The sequence below is a fragment of the Salmo salar genome, chromosome ssa23 (assembly GCF_905237065.1).
Source record: "Salmo salar chromosome ssa23, Ssal_v3.1, whole genome shotgun sequence".
Lineage (NCBI taxonomy): Eukaryota > Metazoa > Chordata > Actinopteri > Salmoniformes > Salmonidae > Salmo > Salmo salar.
The window spans coordinates 22,290,467-22,309,268 of record NC_059464.1 but is presented as its reverse complement, the minus strand read 5'-3'; the positions used below and the strand labels follow the sequence as shown (position 1 = coordinate 22,309,268).

The 18,802-nt window shown below is 43.7% G+C and overlaps 2 protein-coding genes across 5 annotated transcripts in view; one reads left to right on the top strand and one right to left on the bottom strand.

Moving 5' to 3' along the window:
• usp24 (ubiquitin specific peptidase 24) overlaps window positions 1-2,253 on the top strand; it is a 55,700-nt gene extending 53,447 nt beyond the window's left edge. For all 4 annotated transcript variants that reach the window (XM_014169245.2, XM_014169244.2, XM_014169243.2 and 1 more), the window contains one exon: window positions 40-2,253. In XM_014169245.2, the coding sequence (XP_014024720.1) occupies window positions 40-102 (63 nt within the window). In that variant the 3' untranslated portion in view covers window positions 103-2,253. The remainder of the gene's footprint in view (window positions 1-39) is intronic.
• Window positions 2,254-2,298: 45 nt separating this feature from the next.
• On the bottom strand, window positions 2,299-3,983 carry bsnd (barttin CLCNK type accessory subunit beta). The gene is made up of 3 exons (XM_014169246.2): window positions 3,688-3,983; window positions 2,587-2,666; window positions 2,299-2,434 (listed from the first exon to the last, which is right to left on the bottom strand). Exons 1-3 carry the CDS (start codon window positions 3,862-3,864, stop codon window positions 2,326-2,328), a joined length of 366 nt encoding a protein of 121 aa, XP_014024721.1. The 5' UTR covers window positions 3,865-3,983; the 3' UTR covers window positions 2,299-2,325.
• Window positions 3,984-18,802: the final 14,819 nt, after the last annotated feature.

Here is an 18,802-nt window from a genome sequence, read left to right as displayed (position 1 = left end):
CTGTAATCTCTCGCTCTCCCCTCTCTCTTTTTATCTCAGGGTTCCGAGTCTCCCATGATGCTCGGTGATTCAAAGAGTGATCTGGAGGATGTCGACCCTTAGCTCCTCCTACCAGACACAATCCCTCCAATGGAGAGAAGGCTCCAGACAGCCAATCAAAAGAGTGCTTTTCACCTCTGATTGGCCAGAGTATGGAGGGAGAGGCCCGCTACAGCCTGGTCGGCAGAGCAACAAAGGATGCGTGAAATATCTTGAGTGACTTCTGGCCAGACTAATGGAATCAGAGATGGAGGAGAGTTTAGAGACCAGACTAATGGAATCAGAGCTGGAGGAGAGTTTTGAGACCAGACTAATGGAATCAGAGATGGAGGAGAGTTTTGAGACCAGACTAATGGGTTACAGTGCAGTTTATTCTTCTCTTACTGGCTGAGTCAGAAATGTCACCCTTTTGCTTATGTAGTTCACTACTTTTGGCCAAAGGATCAGTGACAGCTAGTGTACTATACTGTATAGGCAAAAGGGTGTCATTTCAGATGTAGCCACTATTGTCTCACAAGGAAGGGATGGGTTTGTTTTGTAAGTTGTTGCTCATATTTGCCAATGTAACTAAACAGACCATATTAATTATTGTAAAGATCTGTTCGATAGCTGTAATTTCAAATGTAAGATAATATTTTAAAGTCTGCTGTGCTCCACTCTGTAGAGGTGTGTATGTGTGAGCCCGCGGTATGACCTGCTCTGGAAGAACACAGAGACGCACACACACACATGTTTAACCAGGGTTTTTAAGTATGCACTTTATAGTCCACCCCAGTCTATAGTGGAGTAGAGCAATAGTGATCAGGTCCACTAGAGCAGCTTAACCATCCTCAACACACACACCATCACACGCACCTGTCTTTTTTGGGTTTTAGCACTTGTTATCACATCAAACTGAGTTTTCGGCTTGTTACACACAGTACACACTGTACACACACCCGATGCCACCGTAGAGAACACGCACTCCTATGGCTATGTCTGTTGCTCCGGTAACCACAGTGGTATCGAGGATGACGCCATCTACGGAGGGTTCTGGAACACGGAACCAAGCCAACCAACCATTCAGCACTCTTTCCTCCCCTACAGCGAATCACAGCGCTGGATATTAGGTATTTTTAATTTCTTTGTTTTTGGTTTCTCCTGACGTCGCTGTACTCATGCCTTATGCCACCACCACTGCCCTGTGACACACACACACACACACACCAGAGAGAGGGTCATCGTGCCAACCAGATGAGAGATCAGGAGCAAGTTTTACTTTGGGTGCCAATGAAATACACACACACGGTCTTCCCCTCTTGTGTGTGTATGTATGCGTGTGTGTATATATATATATATCACACACTGTACTCTCTGTGCTTTATCATTATTATTTGGCACTGGGTTTTTCTTTTTTTGCCTTTTTATCTTTGTCTGTTCAGGTTTGCCTTTGGACACAGAGGGTCATAACCTCTGACCCCTAAGCTCTGATACCAAACCCCACCCCACCTGGACCTCTGACCGCTAACCTCTTGACCTAACCCAACTCCTGGGAGAATTCTAGTGCCTTCATCTCCCAACTCCCCTCACCTCTCTGAAATCAAATTTTATTGGTCATGTACACGTGTTTAGCAGATGTTATTGTGGGTGTAGCGAAATGCTTGTGCAAAGTTTCCTAAGAGCTCGAAGCGAGGCAGCCCTCTGTCGGCGCCATTTTTAAGCATCCCTCCTCCCCCTCACACTTCTCACCCTTGTCCCTCTCACACCAATCCCCTACCTGGCAACAGATGACTTGCTATAATGAACTGTGTGCATGTTACCATGCTGCGTATTGACCAGCAGACTGACCGGGCCCTCGTCCTGGTCTTAGAAGGCTGTGTCAGAGCTTTCAGGTGTGTTCTAGGTCTGGTGTGCCAGTGACACAGCACTCAGAGCTTACTGCTCAGTTTGACCCTCAACAGCACCTGTAGTATTTCTCAGAACAGTACCAACCAATCAATCATTTATTTGTATCTGTGGTGTGTAGTGAGGGGGTTAAGGGGGGGAGGGAGGGAATTACAGAATGACATGGATCCAGGTTTTTATTCTGTCTCATTCTGTTTTGAGCATCACTCCTGCTGAAGGCCAGTCCGAGGCAGGACCATTCATGTTGAAACCCAGTTTTCATTTGTACCTCAGTTTGATTATGGGGAAAATTGATATAAAATAAACTGGAATGGCCAACCTTTTTGTAAACTTTGTCTTGTTCTTTGTGTGTCTGTGAAGCAGGAGTGATCACAGTAAAATATAAAATATGTTTATTTTAGGTCAAGCCAGGTGTAGTATGGGACAGCTGTGGGAAGAGTGGAGCTGGAGGACCAGAGGGACAGACAGGGCAGGGCTGACCTTCTTATCATGGAAACCAGCCAGTGTAACACTGAGAGAGAGAGAAAAGGGGGAGATACGTCAGTCTTGTATCTCAACGCTCCATCACATAAATATACATTCATGATCACATTACTTCCTAGTAATACTACATATCAGTATATTACTGGAGTCTGTGTGTGTGTGTGTGTATATATACAGTACCTGATGTTTTTATCTCCTGCAGCAGCATCCATGCTGTCCTTGGCTCCCCTCTCCTCCAGGCTCTGAGAGATCAACACCACCTGACACAGAAACACAGATTTAATGACCCTGTTTATTCCATGCACACTCATTCTGTGTTTATTATGGCTCTGGGAGAGACCGAGTGGAGACAGATTGCACGTCCTGTTACTATACTGAACAAAAATATAAATGTAACATGCTACAATTTCAAAGATTTTACAGAGTTAGTTTAGAGAAGGAAATCAGTCAATTGAAATAAATGAATTAGGTCCTAATCTATGGATTTCACGACTGGCAGGGGCGCAGCCATGGGTGGGAGTAGGCCAACCCACTGGGGATCCAGGCCCAGCCAATCAGAATTATTTTTTTTCCCCCACGAAAGGGCTTTATTAAAGACAGAAATACTTGTTAGCACCCCTCTCCCCCTCAGATGATCCTGCAGGTGAAGAAGCCGGATGTGGTCCTGGGCTGGCGTGGATACACGTGGTCTGCGGTTGTACGGCCGGTTGGATGTACTGCCAAATTCTCTAAAATGACGTTGGAGGTGGCTTATGGTAGAGAAATTAACATTCAATTCTCTGGCAAAAGCTCTATTGGACATTTCTGCAGTCAGTACACTCCCTCAAAACTTGTACACTCCCTCAAAACTTGAGACGTCTGGCATTGTGTGGTGTGACACAACTGCACATTTTAGAGTGTCCTTTTATTGTCCCCGTGATCATACTGTTTAATCAGCTTCTTGATATGCCACACCTGTTAAGGGGGATGGATTATCAAGAAATAATCACTAACAGGGATGTAAACATGCATATGGAACATTTCTGGGATCTTTTCTTTTAGCTCATGAACACGGGACCAACACTTTACATGTTACGTTCATAGTTTTGTTCAGTATAAATCACAGTTGTCCAAACCACCATCCTGTTCAACACACACACTAACACTTTATCTCTTTCCTACACAGATGTAAGGTGGTTCTTGATTACTTGATTGATAACCTTACCTGGGACCTGAAGACTTGCGTTGGCTGGCTCCCTGAGGTAAGTTTAAACTTGAACATACACACACACCTGTCCTTACCTTAGGGTAGCACTGGCAGAGGCTCCACGCGGTGCCAAGGGTGACCATGATGATCCCCAGAGAGCAGAGTGTTGCGTAGATGTGAGGTCGCTCCTGAGTCATAACGAACAGACCGACTAACAACACACACATCCCCGCCGCGATCAGACCATACCGGTACGGCTTACCCTCCGCCATGCTGCTACCCTGACCAATGAAGTCTGAACCAAACCCACTCCACCTTAGTATGTAGCTTAGCTAAGGCTATGTTATGCTCTGGGTCAGATACTACTGAAGGTGAGGGAGAAGGAGGAGGAGAGGAGGAGGTTCAAGATTTGTAATTCAGCAACAGAGTTCCACTCTGCTGGTTATTACAGCCTGCAGACAGAATAAGGTGTGTGCATGTTGACGTTTAAGTATTCTTGTGGGGACCAGAAGTCCTCACAAGAATAGTAAACAAACACAAATCTGACCAACTGGGGACATTTTGTTAGTCCCCACAAGGTCAAATGCTATTTCTGGGGTTAGGTTTTTGGGTTACGGTTAGGGAAAATATAATTTTGAATGGGACTGAATTGTTTGTCCCAACAAGGTCAGTTATACAAGACTGTGTGTGTGTGTGTGGTTTTACTATCCTTGTGGGGATCAGAAATCCTCACAAGGATAGTAAAACAAGTACAGTTCTGACAAGTGGGGATATTTTGCCAGTTCTCACAAGGAAAAATGCTATTTAAGGCTTAGAGTTAGTTTTAAAGGTTAGGGAAACTATGATTTTGAATGGGAATCAATTGTTTGGTCCCCACAAGAATAATAAAACGTTTGTGTGTGGTGGCCAGTGGTGGGTTACCTTGTCCTACCTCCAGTTCTACTTGAAGTAAATGCTTTCTCATGGAGAGATGAAGGGGAGAAGGCTGTCAGGGTGCCTCTGCTAGGAGGCCCACAACTCCTCCTTCTCCACCATCCTATTTTCCTCTCCCCTTCATCTCTCTCTCTCCTTGAAAGCATTTACTTCAAGTGTAACTGAGGTTAGAACAGAACAAAGAAACTGAGCAAACATACAGTGCATTCGGAAAGTATTCAGACCCCTTCACTTTTTCCACATTTTGTTACGTTACAGCCTTGTTCTAAAATTGATTCAATATTTTTTTCCTCATCAATCTACACACAATACCCCATAATGACAAAGTGAAAACAGGTTTTAGAATTTTTTGCACATTACTTACATAGGTATTCAGACCCTTTGGTATGAGACTCGACATTGAGCTCAGGTGCATCCTGTTTCCATTGAACATCCTTGATGTTTCTACAACTTGATTGGAGTCCACCTGTGGTAAATTCAATTGATTGACATGATTTGGAAAGGCACACACCTGTCTATATAAGGTCCCACAGTTGACAGTGAATGTCAGAGCAAAAACCAAGCCATTAGGTCGAAGGAATTGTCCGTAGAACTCCGAGACAGGATTGTGTCGAAGCACAGTTCTGGAGAAGGGTTCTGAAAATGCTGAATGTCCCCAAGAACACAGTGGCCTCCATCATTCTTAAATTTAAGAAGTTTGGAACCACCAAGACTCTTCCTACAGCTTGCTGCCCGGCCAAACTGAGCCATCAGGGGAGAAGGGCCTTAGTCAAGGAGGTGACCAAGAACCCGATGGTCACACTGACAGAGCTCCAGAGTTCCTCTGTGGAGATGGGAGAACCTTCCAGAAGGACAACCATCTCTGCAGCACTCAACCAATCAGGGTTTTATGGTGGAGTGGTCAGACAGAAGCCACTCCTCAGTAAAAGGCACATGACCGCCCGCTTGGAATTTGCCAAAAGGCACCTAAAGGACTATCAGACCATGAGAAACAAGATTTTTTGCTCTGGTGAAACCAAGATTGAACTCTTCGGTCTGAATGCCAAGTGTCGCCTCTGGAGGAGACCTGGCACCAGCCCTACGGTGAAGCATGGTGGTGGCAGCCTCATGCTGTGGGGATGTTTTTCAGCGGCAGGGACTGGGAGACTAGTCAGGATTGAGGGAAAGATGAATGGAACAAAGTACAGAGAGATACTTGAGGAAAACCTGCACCAGAGCGCTCAGGACCTCAGACTGGGGCGAAGGTTCACCTTCCAACCGGACAACGACCCTAAGCACACAGCCAAGACAATGCAGGAATGGCTTCAGGACAAGTATCTAAATGTCCTTGAGTGGCCCAGCCAGAGCCCGGACTTGAACCCGATCGAAAATCTCTGGAGAGACCTGAAAATAGCTGTGCAACGACGCTCCCCATCCAACCTGAGAGTTTGAGAGGATCTGCAGAAAAGAATGGAAGAAACTCCCCAAATACAGGTGTGCCAAGCTTGTAGCATCATACCCAAGAAGACTCAAGGTTGTAATCGCTGCCAAAGGTGCTTCAACAAAGTACTGAGTAAAGGGTCTGAATACTTATGTAAATGTGATAGTTCCGTTTTTTTTTTTGTACATTTGGTCAAAATGTTTAAAAACCTGTTTGTCATTATGGGGTATTGTGTGTAGATTGATGAGGGGAAAAAACAATTTAATCAATTTTAGAATAAAGCCGAAACATACCAAAATGTAGAAAAAGTCAAGGGGTCTGAATACTTTCGAATGCAGGGTATGCTATAACAATACCTTAACTCACAACTAAGACACAAACGACTCAGAGATCTTTGGTTATTCATTTACTAAAGTTGATCATGACATCCCATTTAAAACATGAAGAGAGAGAGAAAAAAAAAACTGTTACAAGCGATTACTACTGTAACAACAAGGCATTTCTGGTTGAAATCATCTCTGCCCAAATTTTATTACATTGTCAAAAAACACACACCACCTCACTCACACTAGGGAATGACACTTAACTCCCTCCACAGTCACAGCACACATCTAATGGAGTCCAAGGCCGCAAGAAAGTCAAATTGGGGTTTTAAAGGCTGGCTCCATTGAGACTGGTAGTGAAGGCTTAGTGCTGGCGGTGTGCTGGGCTCGTCGCCTGGTGTAGCACGATGCCACTACAAAGTCGAAATATATGGCTGCCGGGCAGTCTTATACTAAAAAGTAACAGAAACAACAACAATTTTAGGTGGTGTAAAGTTGATAGTTTAAAGCTAAATTACATAACAGGAGTGCAGTGTATTACGCTGTAGTAGTCTTAATAGTAGCATTATAACGCACTCATTCTTCAAACAAGTATGTAAACAATGTTGGTGGGTCCAACCCCTCACAGCCTCTGCGTTCCCCTCCAATCCCGAACAATGTCTCTCCCAGCACGGGTGTGCTTTATTTAGCTCACTGTGTAATGGCAGCAAGGGAATACACCAGAGTCAAAGAACAGTAGTCCCATCCTAGCCCTCAGAGGTCAGAAGGACCTCGGCTCTTCATGACAGAGTCGTAGGAGGGGGGTGCCTCCAGGTCCCAGGGAGGAGGGGTGGGGGGCAAGGGGAGGTGTAGAGAGGGGGTCACTCGCACAGAGTCCTCTGACATCTCTCTACGTATCCGGTCCAACCTCCTAGGGAGAGAGAGACTGTTACTTTATGTCAAGATACTTTATAATCAAACTCCCATGTCGCTCAAATTGCATTGTTTCATTGTCTCCAAGAATCCTTGTCTCCTGTCCATCCTGCTCACTGTAATTGACCGTTAATTAACAAACACATTTAGCCTTTGGAACATCTACATTTAAAAAAAAAAAAGTATAATAAATCAATTTAATACACATCACAATAAATCTATTATTTATTTTAGTCAGGTCTACAGAAACATTATGATATGAATATAATGTATTTCAGAAGAACAGAATATGAGTTAGCCAGATAACATACAGTAGGTCATGTGCCATGCCATAGGCTTGTTCATTTAACAGGTAAGATATGCTTGTAAATCCCGTGCCATTATTTTATATTATACGATTTTATAGTAAAAATATAATTGATAGCTGAATAAAATAAAGGATATTTTTCCCATTCTGGAGCAATTGCGCATATGAAGTGGCTATATTGAGTGTAAAAGTGATCATTTGAAACAGGTCTTATACGCTAGATTTAGAGATATTTGGCAACTTTAATTGTGAATGATACAAACCTTAGAAATCAAAACAGAAACTCAGCAAAAACAGAAACGTCCTCACTGTCACCTGCGTTTATTTTCAGCAAACTTAACATGTGTAAATATTTGTATGAACATAACAAGATTCAACAACTGAGACATAAACTGAACAAGTTCCACAGACATGTGACTAACAGAAATGGAATAATGTGGAATAATGTGTCCCTGATCAAAATCTAAAGTAACAGTATCTGGTGTGGCCACCAGCTGCATTAAGTACTGCAGTCTCCTCCTCATGGACTGCACCAGATTTGCCAGTTCTTGCTGTGAGATGTTACCTCACTCTTCCACCAAGGCACCTGCAAGTTCCCGGACGTTTCTGGGGGGAATGGCCCTAGCCCTCACCCTCCGATCCAACAGGTCCCAGATGTGCTCAATGGCATTGAGATCCGGGCTCTTCGCTGGCCATGGCAGAACACTGACATTCGAATCTCACAGGAAATCACGCACGGAACGAACAGTATGGCTGGTGGCATTGTCATGCTGGAGGGTCATGTCAGGGTGAGCCTGCAGGAAGGGTACCACATGAAGGAGGAGGATGTCTTCCCTGTAACGCACAGCGTTGAGATTGCCTGCAATGACAACAAGCTCAGTCCGATGATGCTGTGACACACCGCCCCAGACCACGACAAACCCTCCAACTCCAAATCGATCCCACTCAAGGACAGGCCTCGGTGTAATGCTCATTCCTTCAACGATAAACACGAATCCAACCATCAGCCCTGGTGAGATAAAACCGTGACTCGTCAGTGAAGAGCACTTTTTGCCAGTCCTGTCTGGTCCAGCGACGGTGGGTTTGTGCCCATAGGCGACGTTGTTGCCGGTGATGTCTGGTGAGGACCTGCCTTACAACAGGCCTACAAGCCCTGTCCAGCCTCTCTCAGCCTATTGCGGACAGTCTAAGCACTGATGGAGGGATTGTGTGTTCCTGGTGTAACTCGGGCAGTTGTTGTTGCTATCCTGTACCTGTTCCGCAGGTGTGATGTTCACATGTACCGATCCTGTGCAGGTGTTGTTACACGTGGTCTGCCACTGTGAGGACGATCAGCTGTACGTCCTGTCTCCCTGTAACGCTGTCTTAGGCATCTCACAGTACGGACATTGCAATTTATTGCCCTGGCCACATCTGCAGTCCTCATGCCTCCTTGCAGCATGCCTAAGGCACATTCACGCAGATGAGCAGTGACCCTGGGCGTCTTTCTTTTGGTGTATTTCAGAGTCAGTAGAAAGGCCTCTTTAGTGTCCTAAGTTTTCATAACTGTGACCTTAATTGCCTACCGTCTGTAAGCTGTTAGTGTCTTAATGATTGTTCCACAGGTGCATTAATTGTTTATGGTTCATTGAACAAGCATGGGAAGAAGTGTTTAAACCCTTTACAATGAAGATCTGTGAAGTTATTTGGATTTTTACGAATGATCTTTGAAAGACAGGGTCCTGAAAAAGGGACGTTTCTTTTTTTGCTGAGTTTATATTGGCTGAATGATGTGCTTATAGGCTATTGATGATTTGAGAAAGTCACAAAAAAAGCTTGTGCTCTGTTCCTTGTCTCAGGCTGCACAGCTGTTCTCTCATCAAGTGGTCATATTTTCAATTTAATCTTGTCTTTTCTAATATGTCAAATTCGTTTAGATTGGCCCATTATCAAATAGGCAAGAACAGAGGCAGAGGGAAAAAGACATTCACTCTGTATGCACTGGAATAGTGAATGGAGGCCACTTTCCTGCTCGTTTGTTTTTCAATCAGGAAGGGTAAGCTACTCTGGTTATTTTAATCCTTCCATCAACCACTGTTTGAGGCGCATGCAGCCTCTCGACAGGTGATATTCTGCCCAAACTCTGTATGCCACGGGCAAACCCTGTTCCTGCAGCTACCCAGTACTCTGTATTCCACGGGCAAACCCTGTTCCTGCAGCTACCCAGTGCTTCATTTGGGAAACCAAGTGAAATCTATTCGGGAACATTGATAGTAACATGTTTTCACAGCTAAAAATATTTCATTCAACTGTTGACAGCCCCTATGCGCACTCGGAAAGGAAAATGTCCAATTAATACAATTTCACAATAATTGTAAGCTAACTCTGTAAACCACCCTGCACAATCAATGAACCAACCGCATCGCTTAGTCCTATACATTCTTTCCCAGACTTATGGATAGATAGTTGAGAGCGTAGCATAAGGTAACCAGTCCATCTATCAGGTATCAAGGTAAGACCCAGATGCAGACCGTGTCAAAGTAACAATGTTTATTACAGCAACAGGGGGAAAAGGTACAGGACGGCAGGCAGGGTCAGGGTCAGGCGGAGGTCGGTAATCCAGAGGTGGGGCAAAGGTACAGGACGGCAGGCTCAGGGGCAGGCAGAGTGGTCAGGCGGGTGGGTACAGGGTCAGGACAGGCAAGGGTCAAAAACCAGGAGGACGAGAACAGAGAGACTGGGGAAAAGCAAGACCTGACAAAAAAAAATGCTGGTTGGCTTGACAAACAAGACGAACTGGCAACAGACCAACAGAGAGCACAGGTATAAATACACAGGGTATAACGGGGAAGATGGGCGACACCTGGACGGGGGTGGAGACAATCACAAAGACAGGTGAAACAGATCAGGGTGACACCATCCAGTATGCATAATAATACATTCCACACTCAAAGGCGAATACTAGAATTTGTTTGATTTTGGAGTATAGGCTAGACCAATTATTTACCAAAGACATCTTAAATCAGTTTTTTTGTTATGTTTTTCTGCTGTGCGTAATATGCGATAGGCTATGCATTGTGTAACAAATGGCACAATTATTATTTTAATTTGCGGGGTTCAGGCTTGGCCTCATATATAGGCCTATGTGTATGCATAAGCTCTAACATACGCATGTATGTTTTTAATTAATCCTCACCTTAGAAAGGGCTGTCCATTTCCTTGTTAGGCTTTGAAACCACACCCACATGGACCATGTTTTCCACTCAGTTTCAACCCGTTGTTGAACGTCTTTCTTCAAATTGATCATCACGGTGAGGTGAGTTTTAAACGCACAATACTGTGTTGATGATGAGTTTGATGTGATTTTTCATTGCCTATGCATTGATGTCAGAGTGGTTACAGGTACAGTAAAGTACCAGGCCATTAGGACCTGATGGTCGTTAGTGTGTTTGGTACTACCAATGCATGTCAAATCAAAAAAAAAAATGATTTGTCACGTTTCCTAAACAACAGGTGAAGACTAACAGTAAAATGCTTACTTACAGGCCCTTCCCAACAATGCAGGTAGAAAAAAAAAGATGAAAAATAGATAACACGAGGAGTGCATAAGAGGAGATTACCGTGACTCAACGGTCATTCGAAATTTTACTGCGGTCATGACTCATGACTGCCATAACAGCCCTGTGTGTGTGTGTTTACCTCTGGATGGCCAGGGCCTGGTGTGGGCTGTAGCGTGTTCCTGTGCGGGGGTGTAACAGGAAGTGTCCAGGTACGTCCAACACCTGTAGCGTTGTCATGACAATACAGAGTCCCGCGGTGGTCAGTGTTGCTCCGGTAACAGCCATCAGCACCCCAAGCCAGAGGGCTGGACCTTGCAGAGTCAGGAAACCCCCTACTACCTACATACATACATTCAGTAAGCCAGGACACCATCTATATACTTGTTAACTACATAAACACACACGCAGCTAGAACGCTGCACCCTCCTACCATCATCACTGGGCCTAGAGATAGCAGCATGCCCTGGGGAGATGGCCTCCTCCTCTCCCCCTGTCTGCCTGGAGTTACTCCCTGACTTGGCTCACACACACCACACTCCTCTTGCAACACCATCATACGCAATCTGCAGGAGAAAGATGAATGAGTAATGTTTACTGTTCATTTTGTATTGTTTATTTCCCATTTGCTTCTTGTCAATTTCACTTGCTTTGGCAATGTAAACATATGCTTTCCATGCCAATAATGCCCTTTTAAATTGAATTTAAATTGAGTTATCAAAGAAGAGGGTTAGAGAGTTATCAGATGATCACTTGTTGATTGAACTAGGGCATACCATTTTACTACTTTACCTTCTGAAGAGGCTTCCAGTTGCCCAGCCGGGGATAAAAGAAGGAGAATATTATTTAGTTTCTAAACATCTCCGTTGTTTTTTTTACTAATCTCTCTTCTTCAACTAGTTTAACTTCCTTTATGCTTTCCATGTGGCATGCGGGGTTGTGATTGTTATCTAAACAAAAATTAAGAATCTCAAGAATCAAATGATTCTACTCGACCGAGAGTATAATTTAAAACTCATCCTGCTTGCTTTGCCAGAGGTAATCTTGATCGATCCTTTAAATCCGTTATAACGTTGCATCGCGGTCGACATTGAATGTGTGTCGAGTTGTGGACAGGGCAGGACACTCGCCCCCGGTAGTCACACAGCCCCTGCGCGTGGTAAAAGGAAGTCGGTTTCTGAATGTTATTCTGTGACCGTAGGAGGAAAGGATCAAGACAGAGAGAGGGGGCGGGAACGGAGAGAGACAGGGTGGGGCAGTGGCTGAGAAGAGAAAGATCTGGATATCGTCAGTGTTTTATCAGAAACATGTTTGGCTGTTGATTTATCTAGACGAAGCTGTGTGAGGAGGGTGGGAGGATATATGCCATTCCTATTGTGTGGTGTAATTAATTATCCATACACTAGTTTTAAATTAGTTGGACAGTGTAGGTTATTATCTCTGAAGCAGATCACTTTGGTTCAAATTGTTTCAGTGAACAAGCAAACCTATAATCTTCAATGATTAAAATGTGATGATTGACTGGCCAGTCAGTCATCTCTATTACCAGAATGTGTTGATCGAGAGAGCCGAACCTGGAGCCTCATTTATCAATGTAACGTTGCGTAGAAACTATTCTAACACTACTTCCGAACGGTATTTAGAACGTTCATGCGCATATAACATTTGTGATTTATCAAACAATCCTACGAGCGTCATACGCACACCAGAAGGAGATAACAATTGATAAATAACAATTGTTCTTAACCTCAGTGGTGTGCTCGACCTTGGCTAGTTGCATTTCGAAACGCCCCAAATTAACCATATTTGGTCAAAATCATCCTTTTAAAACTTCTTCAGGATTGGTGGGTCCCTTATGGGACGGTTGAGCTAATTTAGGCTAATGCGATAAGTAACAGGAACATTTCCCAGGACATAGACATAACTGATATTGGCAGAAAGCTTACATTCTTGTTATTCTAACTGCACTGTCCAATTTACAGTAGCTATTACAGTGAAATAATACCATGCTATTGTTTGAGGAGAGTGCACCGTTTTGAACATGAAAAGTTATAAACAAATTAGACACAGTTGGGCAGTCCCGATGCAAAATATTGAACAGAAATACAATGGTTCATTGGATCAGTCTGAAACTTTGTACAGACACTGCTGCCATCTAGTGGCCAAAATCTAAATTGCACCTGGGCTGGAATAATACATTATGGCCTTTCTCTTTATGGTACAAAAGATTATGGTACAATAAAACTAGTGTTTTTTTTCTTTGTATTATCTTTTACCAGATCTAATGTATTATATTCTCCTACATTCCTTTCACATTTCCACAAACTTAAGTGTTTCTTTTCAAATGCTACCAAGAATATGCATATCCTTGCTTCAGGGCCTGAGCTACAGGCAGTTAGATTTGGGTATGTCATTTTAGGCGATAATTTAAAAAAAAGGGGCCAATCCTTAAGAGTATTAAAGCCCAAGGGGAATATACAACTTTGTACCATGAAATTCAACGCCCAAACAAAGCAAAGAAAAAACACTTTTCCAAGACTGAAGTAGAGGTGCTAGTGTCAGAGATTGAGTAAAACCAAAATGTTGTTTTTGGCTCGCTCAGTTATGGTGTGACCAGTAAAAATAAAAACATGTTAACATTGCTGTTCTGTAGAATTACCGAGTAGTGCGTTCCACCTGGCCACGACATTCAGCAGCGTCTTTTTGCGCATCACATAACCTATCACTTGCACATTAAGCATGGAAACCTGTGCACATAGTTGAAATTGTTTGGGGATATACAGTTGAAGTCGGAAGTTTACATACACTTATGTTGGAGTCATTAAAACTCATTTTTCAACCACTCCACAAATTAACAAACTATTGTTTTGGCATGTCAGTTAGGACATCTACTTTGTGCATGACACAAGTAATTTTTCCAACAATTGTTTACAGACAGATTATTTCACTTATAATTCACTGTATCCCAATTCCAGTGGGTCAGAAGTTTACATCCACTAAGTTGACTGTGCCTTTTAACAGCTTGGAAAATTCCAGAGAATTATGTCATTGCTTTAGAAGCATCTGATGGGCTAATTGACATCATTTGAGTCAATTGGAGGTGTACCTGTGGATGTATTTCAAGGCCTACCTTCAAACTCAGTGCCTGTTTGCTTGACATCATGGGAAAATCAAAATAAATCAGCCAAGACCTCAGGAAAAAAAAATGTGGACCTCCAAGTCTAGTTCATCCTTGGGAGCAATTTCCAAATGCCTGAAGGTACCACGTTCATCAGTACAAACAATAGTACGTAAGCATAAACATGGGACCACGCAGCCGTCATACCGCTCAGGAAGGAGACGCGTTCTGTCTCCTAGAGATGAACGTACTTTGGTGCAAAAAGTGCAAATCAATCCCAGCACAACAGCAAAGGACCTTGTGAAGATGCTGAAGGAAACGGGTATAAAAGTATCTAAACTAACAAAAAAAGAAATGTCCCTTTTTCAGGACTCTGTCTTTCAAAGATAATTCGTAAAAATCCAAATAACTTCACAGATCTTCATTGTAAAGGGTTTAAACACTGTTTCCCATGCTTGTTCAATGAACCATAAACAATTAATCAATATGCACCTGTGGAACGGTCGTTAAGACACTAACAGCTTGCAGACGGTAGGTAATTAAGGTCACAGTTATGAGAACTTAGGACACTAAAGAGGCCTTTCTAATGACTCTGAAAAACACCAAAAGAAAGATGCCCAGGGTCCCTGCTCACCTGCGTGAACGTGCTTTAGGCATGCTGCAAGGAGGCATGAGGACTGCAGATGTGGCCAGGGCAATAAATTGCAATGTCCGTACTGTGAGAAGCCTAAGACAGAGCTACAGGAAGACAGGACGGACAGATGATCGTCGACGCAGTGGCAGACCACGTGTAACAACACCTGCACAGGATCGGTACATCCGAACATCACACCAGCGGGACAGGTACAGGATGGCAACAACAACTGCCTGGGTTACACCAGAAACGCACAATCCCTCCATCTGTGCTCAGACTGTCCGCAATAGGCTGAGAGAGGCTGCACTGAGGGCTTGTAGGCCTGTTGTAAGGCAAGTCCTCACCAGACATCACCGGCAACAACTTCACCCACAGGTACAAACCCACCGTCGCTGGAACAGACAGGACTGGCAAAAAGTGCTCTTCACTGACGAGTCACGGTTTTGTCTCACAAGGGGTGATGGTCGGATTCGCGTTTATCGTCGAAGCAATGAACGTTAGACCAAGGCCTGAACTCTGGAGCGGGATCGATTTGGAGGTGGAGGGTCTGTCATGGTCTGGGGCAGTGTGTCACAGCATCATCAGACTGAGCTTGTTGTCATTGCAGACAATCTCAACGCAGTGCGTTACAGGGAAGACATTCTCTTCTTTCATGTGATACCCTTCCTGCAGGCTCATCCTGACATGACCCTCCAGCATGACAATGCCATCACGCACAGAACGAGCAGTATGGCTGATTTCCTGCAAGACAGGAAAGAGAGGACGTCTGGGACCTGTTGGATTGGAGGGTGAGGGCTAGGGCCATTCCCCCCCAGAAATGTCCGGGAACTTGCAGGTGCCTTGGTGGAAGAGTGAGGTAACATCTCACGGCAAGAACTGGCAAATCTGGTGCACTCCATGAGGAGGAGACTACAGTACTTAATGAAGGTGGTGGCCACACCAGATACTGACTGGAACATTTGTTTTTGACCCCCCCCCTTTGTTCAGGGACACATTATTCAATTTCTGTTAGTCACATATCTGTGCAACTTGTTCAGTTTATGTCTGTTGTTGAATCTTATGTTCATACAAATATTTACACATGTTAAGTGGACTGAAAATAAACGCAGTTGACAGTGAGAGGACATTTCCTTTTTTGCTCAGTTTATATCCACAGTAAAACGAGTCCTATATCAACATAACCTGAAAGGCTGCTCAGCAAGGAAGAAGCCACTGCTCCAAAACCGCCATAAAAAAGCCGGACTATGGTTTGCAACTGCACATGGGGACAAGATCGTACTTTTTGGAGAAATGTCCTGTGGTCTGATGAAACAAAAATAGAACTGTTTGGCCATAATGATCATCGTTATGTTTGGAGGAAAAAGGGGGAGACTTGCAAGCTGAAGAACACCATCCCAACCGTGAAGCACAGGGGTGGCAGCATCATGTTGTGGGGGTGCTTTGCTGCAGGAGGGACTGGTGCACTTCACAAAATAGATGGCATCATGATGAAAGAAAATTATGTGGATATTTTGAAGCAACCTCTCAAGACATCAGTCAGGAAGTTAAAGCTTGGTCGCAAATGGGTCTTCCAAATGGACAATGACCACAAGCATACTTCCAAAGTTGTGGCAAAATGGCTTAAGGAAAACAAAGTCAAGGTATTGGAGTGGCCATCACAAAGCCCTGACCTCAATCCGATAGAAAATTTGTGGGCAGAACTGAAAAAGCGTGTGCGAGCAAGGTGGCCTACAAACCTGACTCAGTTACACCAGCTCTGTCAGGAGGAATGGGCCAAAATTCACCCAACTTATTGTGGGAAGCTTGTGGAAGGCTACCTGAAAGACTTGACCCAAGTTCAACAATTTAAAGGCAATGCTACCAAATACTAATTGAGTGTATGTAAACTTCTGACCAACTGGGAATGTGATGAAAGAAATAAAAACTGAAATAAATCATTCTCTCTACTATTATTCTGACATTTCACATTCTTAAAATAAAGTGGTGATCCTAACTGACCTAAGGCTGTGGAATTCTTACTAGGATTAAATGTCAGGAATTGTGAAAAACTGAGTTGAAATGTATTTGGCTAAGGTGTATGTAAACATCCGACTTCAACTTTATGTGGGTGCGTCTATTGCTCCGTTCATATTTGGGAACCCATCTTTGCAAATAAATCTCTTGACTTCGAACCGTTTTGCAATTGTGTATGGAAATTGTATGTGTTACTGTTCGTTTTGCTGAGGATTGCATACAAAACATTGGCCCATCGCGGGCTGTGAGATGCCAATCAGCAAGCTCCCGCTGAAAAGTGCCTGTTTTGAAAAGTGCCTGTTGTGGATAGCACTTGGATCTACACCGGAATGGCATATGTTTGCCTTTTTTAAAGTAGGTATTAAATCCCCACAAAAATCCTATAACATTGGTTTTGGGAAAAAAATATCTGATGAGCCAATCTGTACTTTGCAGAAAAACTCCCACCTGTCTCTAAAAATTTGCTCTCTGGAAAATGCAGCATGTGCCAAATCTTCCAAAAGCAAAATCAGCCATCTCTCATTCGATTACCCATTATCTCAGTATTTTATAGTATTTCAACAATAGTTCAGTTTCACGCACAGGCCTACCTCTAATTTAACAAATTCTACTTTATATGGATTGTTATCTTAACAAATGCACTGATGTGGTCAAATTATAGGCTATAGCAGGTCAAGATACTTTTGTATATATAGTGTATGTGGACACCCCTTCAAATCAAATTTTATTGGTCACATACAAGTGTTTAGCAGATGTTATTGCGGGTGTAGCGAAATGCCTGTGTTTCTAGCGATAGTGAAGTAATATCTAACAATTTCACAACATATAGCCAATATACACAAATCTAAGTAAAGGAATGGAATTAAGCATATATAAATATATGGACAAGCAATGTCAGAGCAGCATAGACTAAGACATTAGAATATAATACAGTATATACATATGAGATGAGTAATGCAAAATATGTAAAACATTATTAAAGTGACTAGTGTTCAATTTATTAAAGTGGCCAGTGATTTCAAGTCTATGAAGGCTGAGCACGCACCCTTGTGGGTCCCCAGTGTTGAAGATCAACGAAGTGGAGGTGTTGTTTCCTACCTTCACCACCTGGGGGTGGCCCGTCAGGAATTCCAGGACCCAGTTGCGCAGGGCAGGCTTCAGACCCAGGACCTCAAGTTTAATGATGAGCTTGGAGGGTACTATGGTGTTGAATGCTGAGCTATAGTCAATGAACTGCATTCTTACATAGGTATTCCTCCTATCCAGATGGGATAGGGAAGTGCGATGGTGATTGCATCGTCTGTGGATTTATTGGGGTGGTAAGCAAACTGAAGTGGGTCTAGGGTGACAGGTAAAGTAGAGGTGATATGGTCCTTGACTTGTCTCTCAAAGCACTTCATGATGACTGAAGTGAGTGCTATGAGGCGATAGTAATTTAGTTCAGTTACCTTTGCTTTCTTGGGTACAGGAACAATGGTGGCCATCTTGAAGCATGTGGGAACAGCAGACTGTGATAAAGAAGAGATTGAATATGTCTGTAAACACACTAGCCAACTGGTCTGCGCATCCTCTGAGGACGCGGCTAGGGATGCCGTCTGGGCCGGCAGCCTTTTTAGGGTTAACATGCTTAAACGTCTTACTTACGTCAGCCACGGAGAAGGAGAGCCCACAGTCCTTGGTAGTGGGCCACTCCGGTGGCACTGTGTTATCCTCAAAACGGGCGAAGAAAGTGTTTAATTGTCTGGAAACAAGACGTCGGTGTCCGCGACGTGGCTGGTTTTCCTTTTGTAGTCCGTGATTGTCTGTAGACCCTGCCTCATTCGTCTCGTGTCTGAGCCGTTGAATTGCGACTCCACTTTGTCTCTATACTGACATGTTGCCTGTTTGATTGCCTTATGGAGGGAATAACTACACTGTTTGTATTCTGCCATATTCCCAGTCACCTTGCCATGGTTAAATGTGGTGGTTCGCGCTTTCAGTTAGCGCGAGTGCTGCCATCTCTCCACGGTTTCTG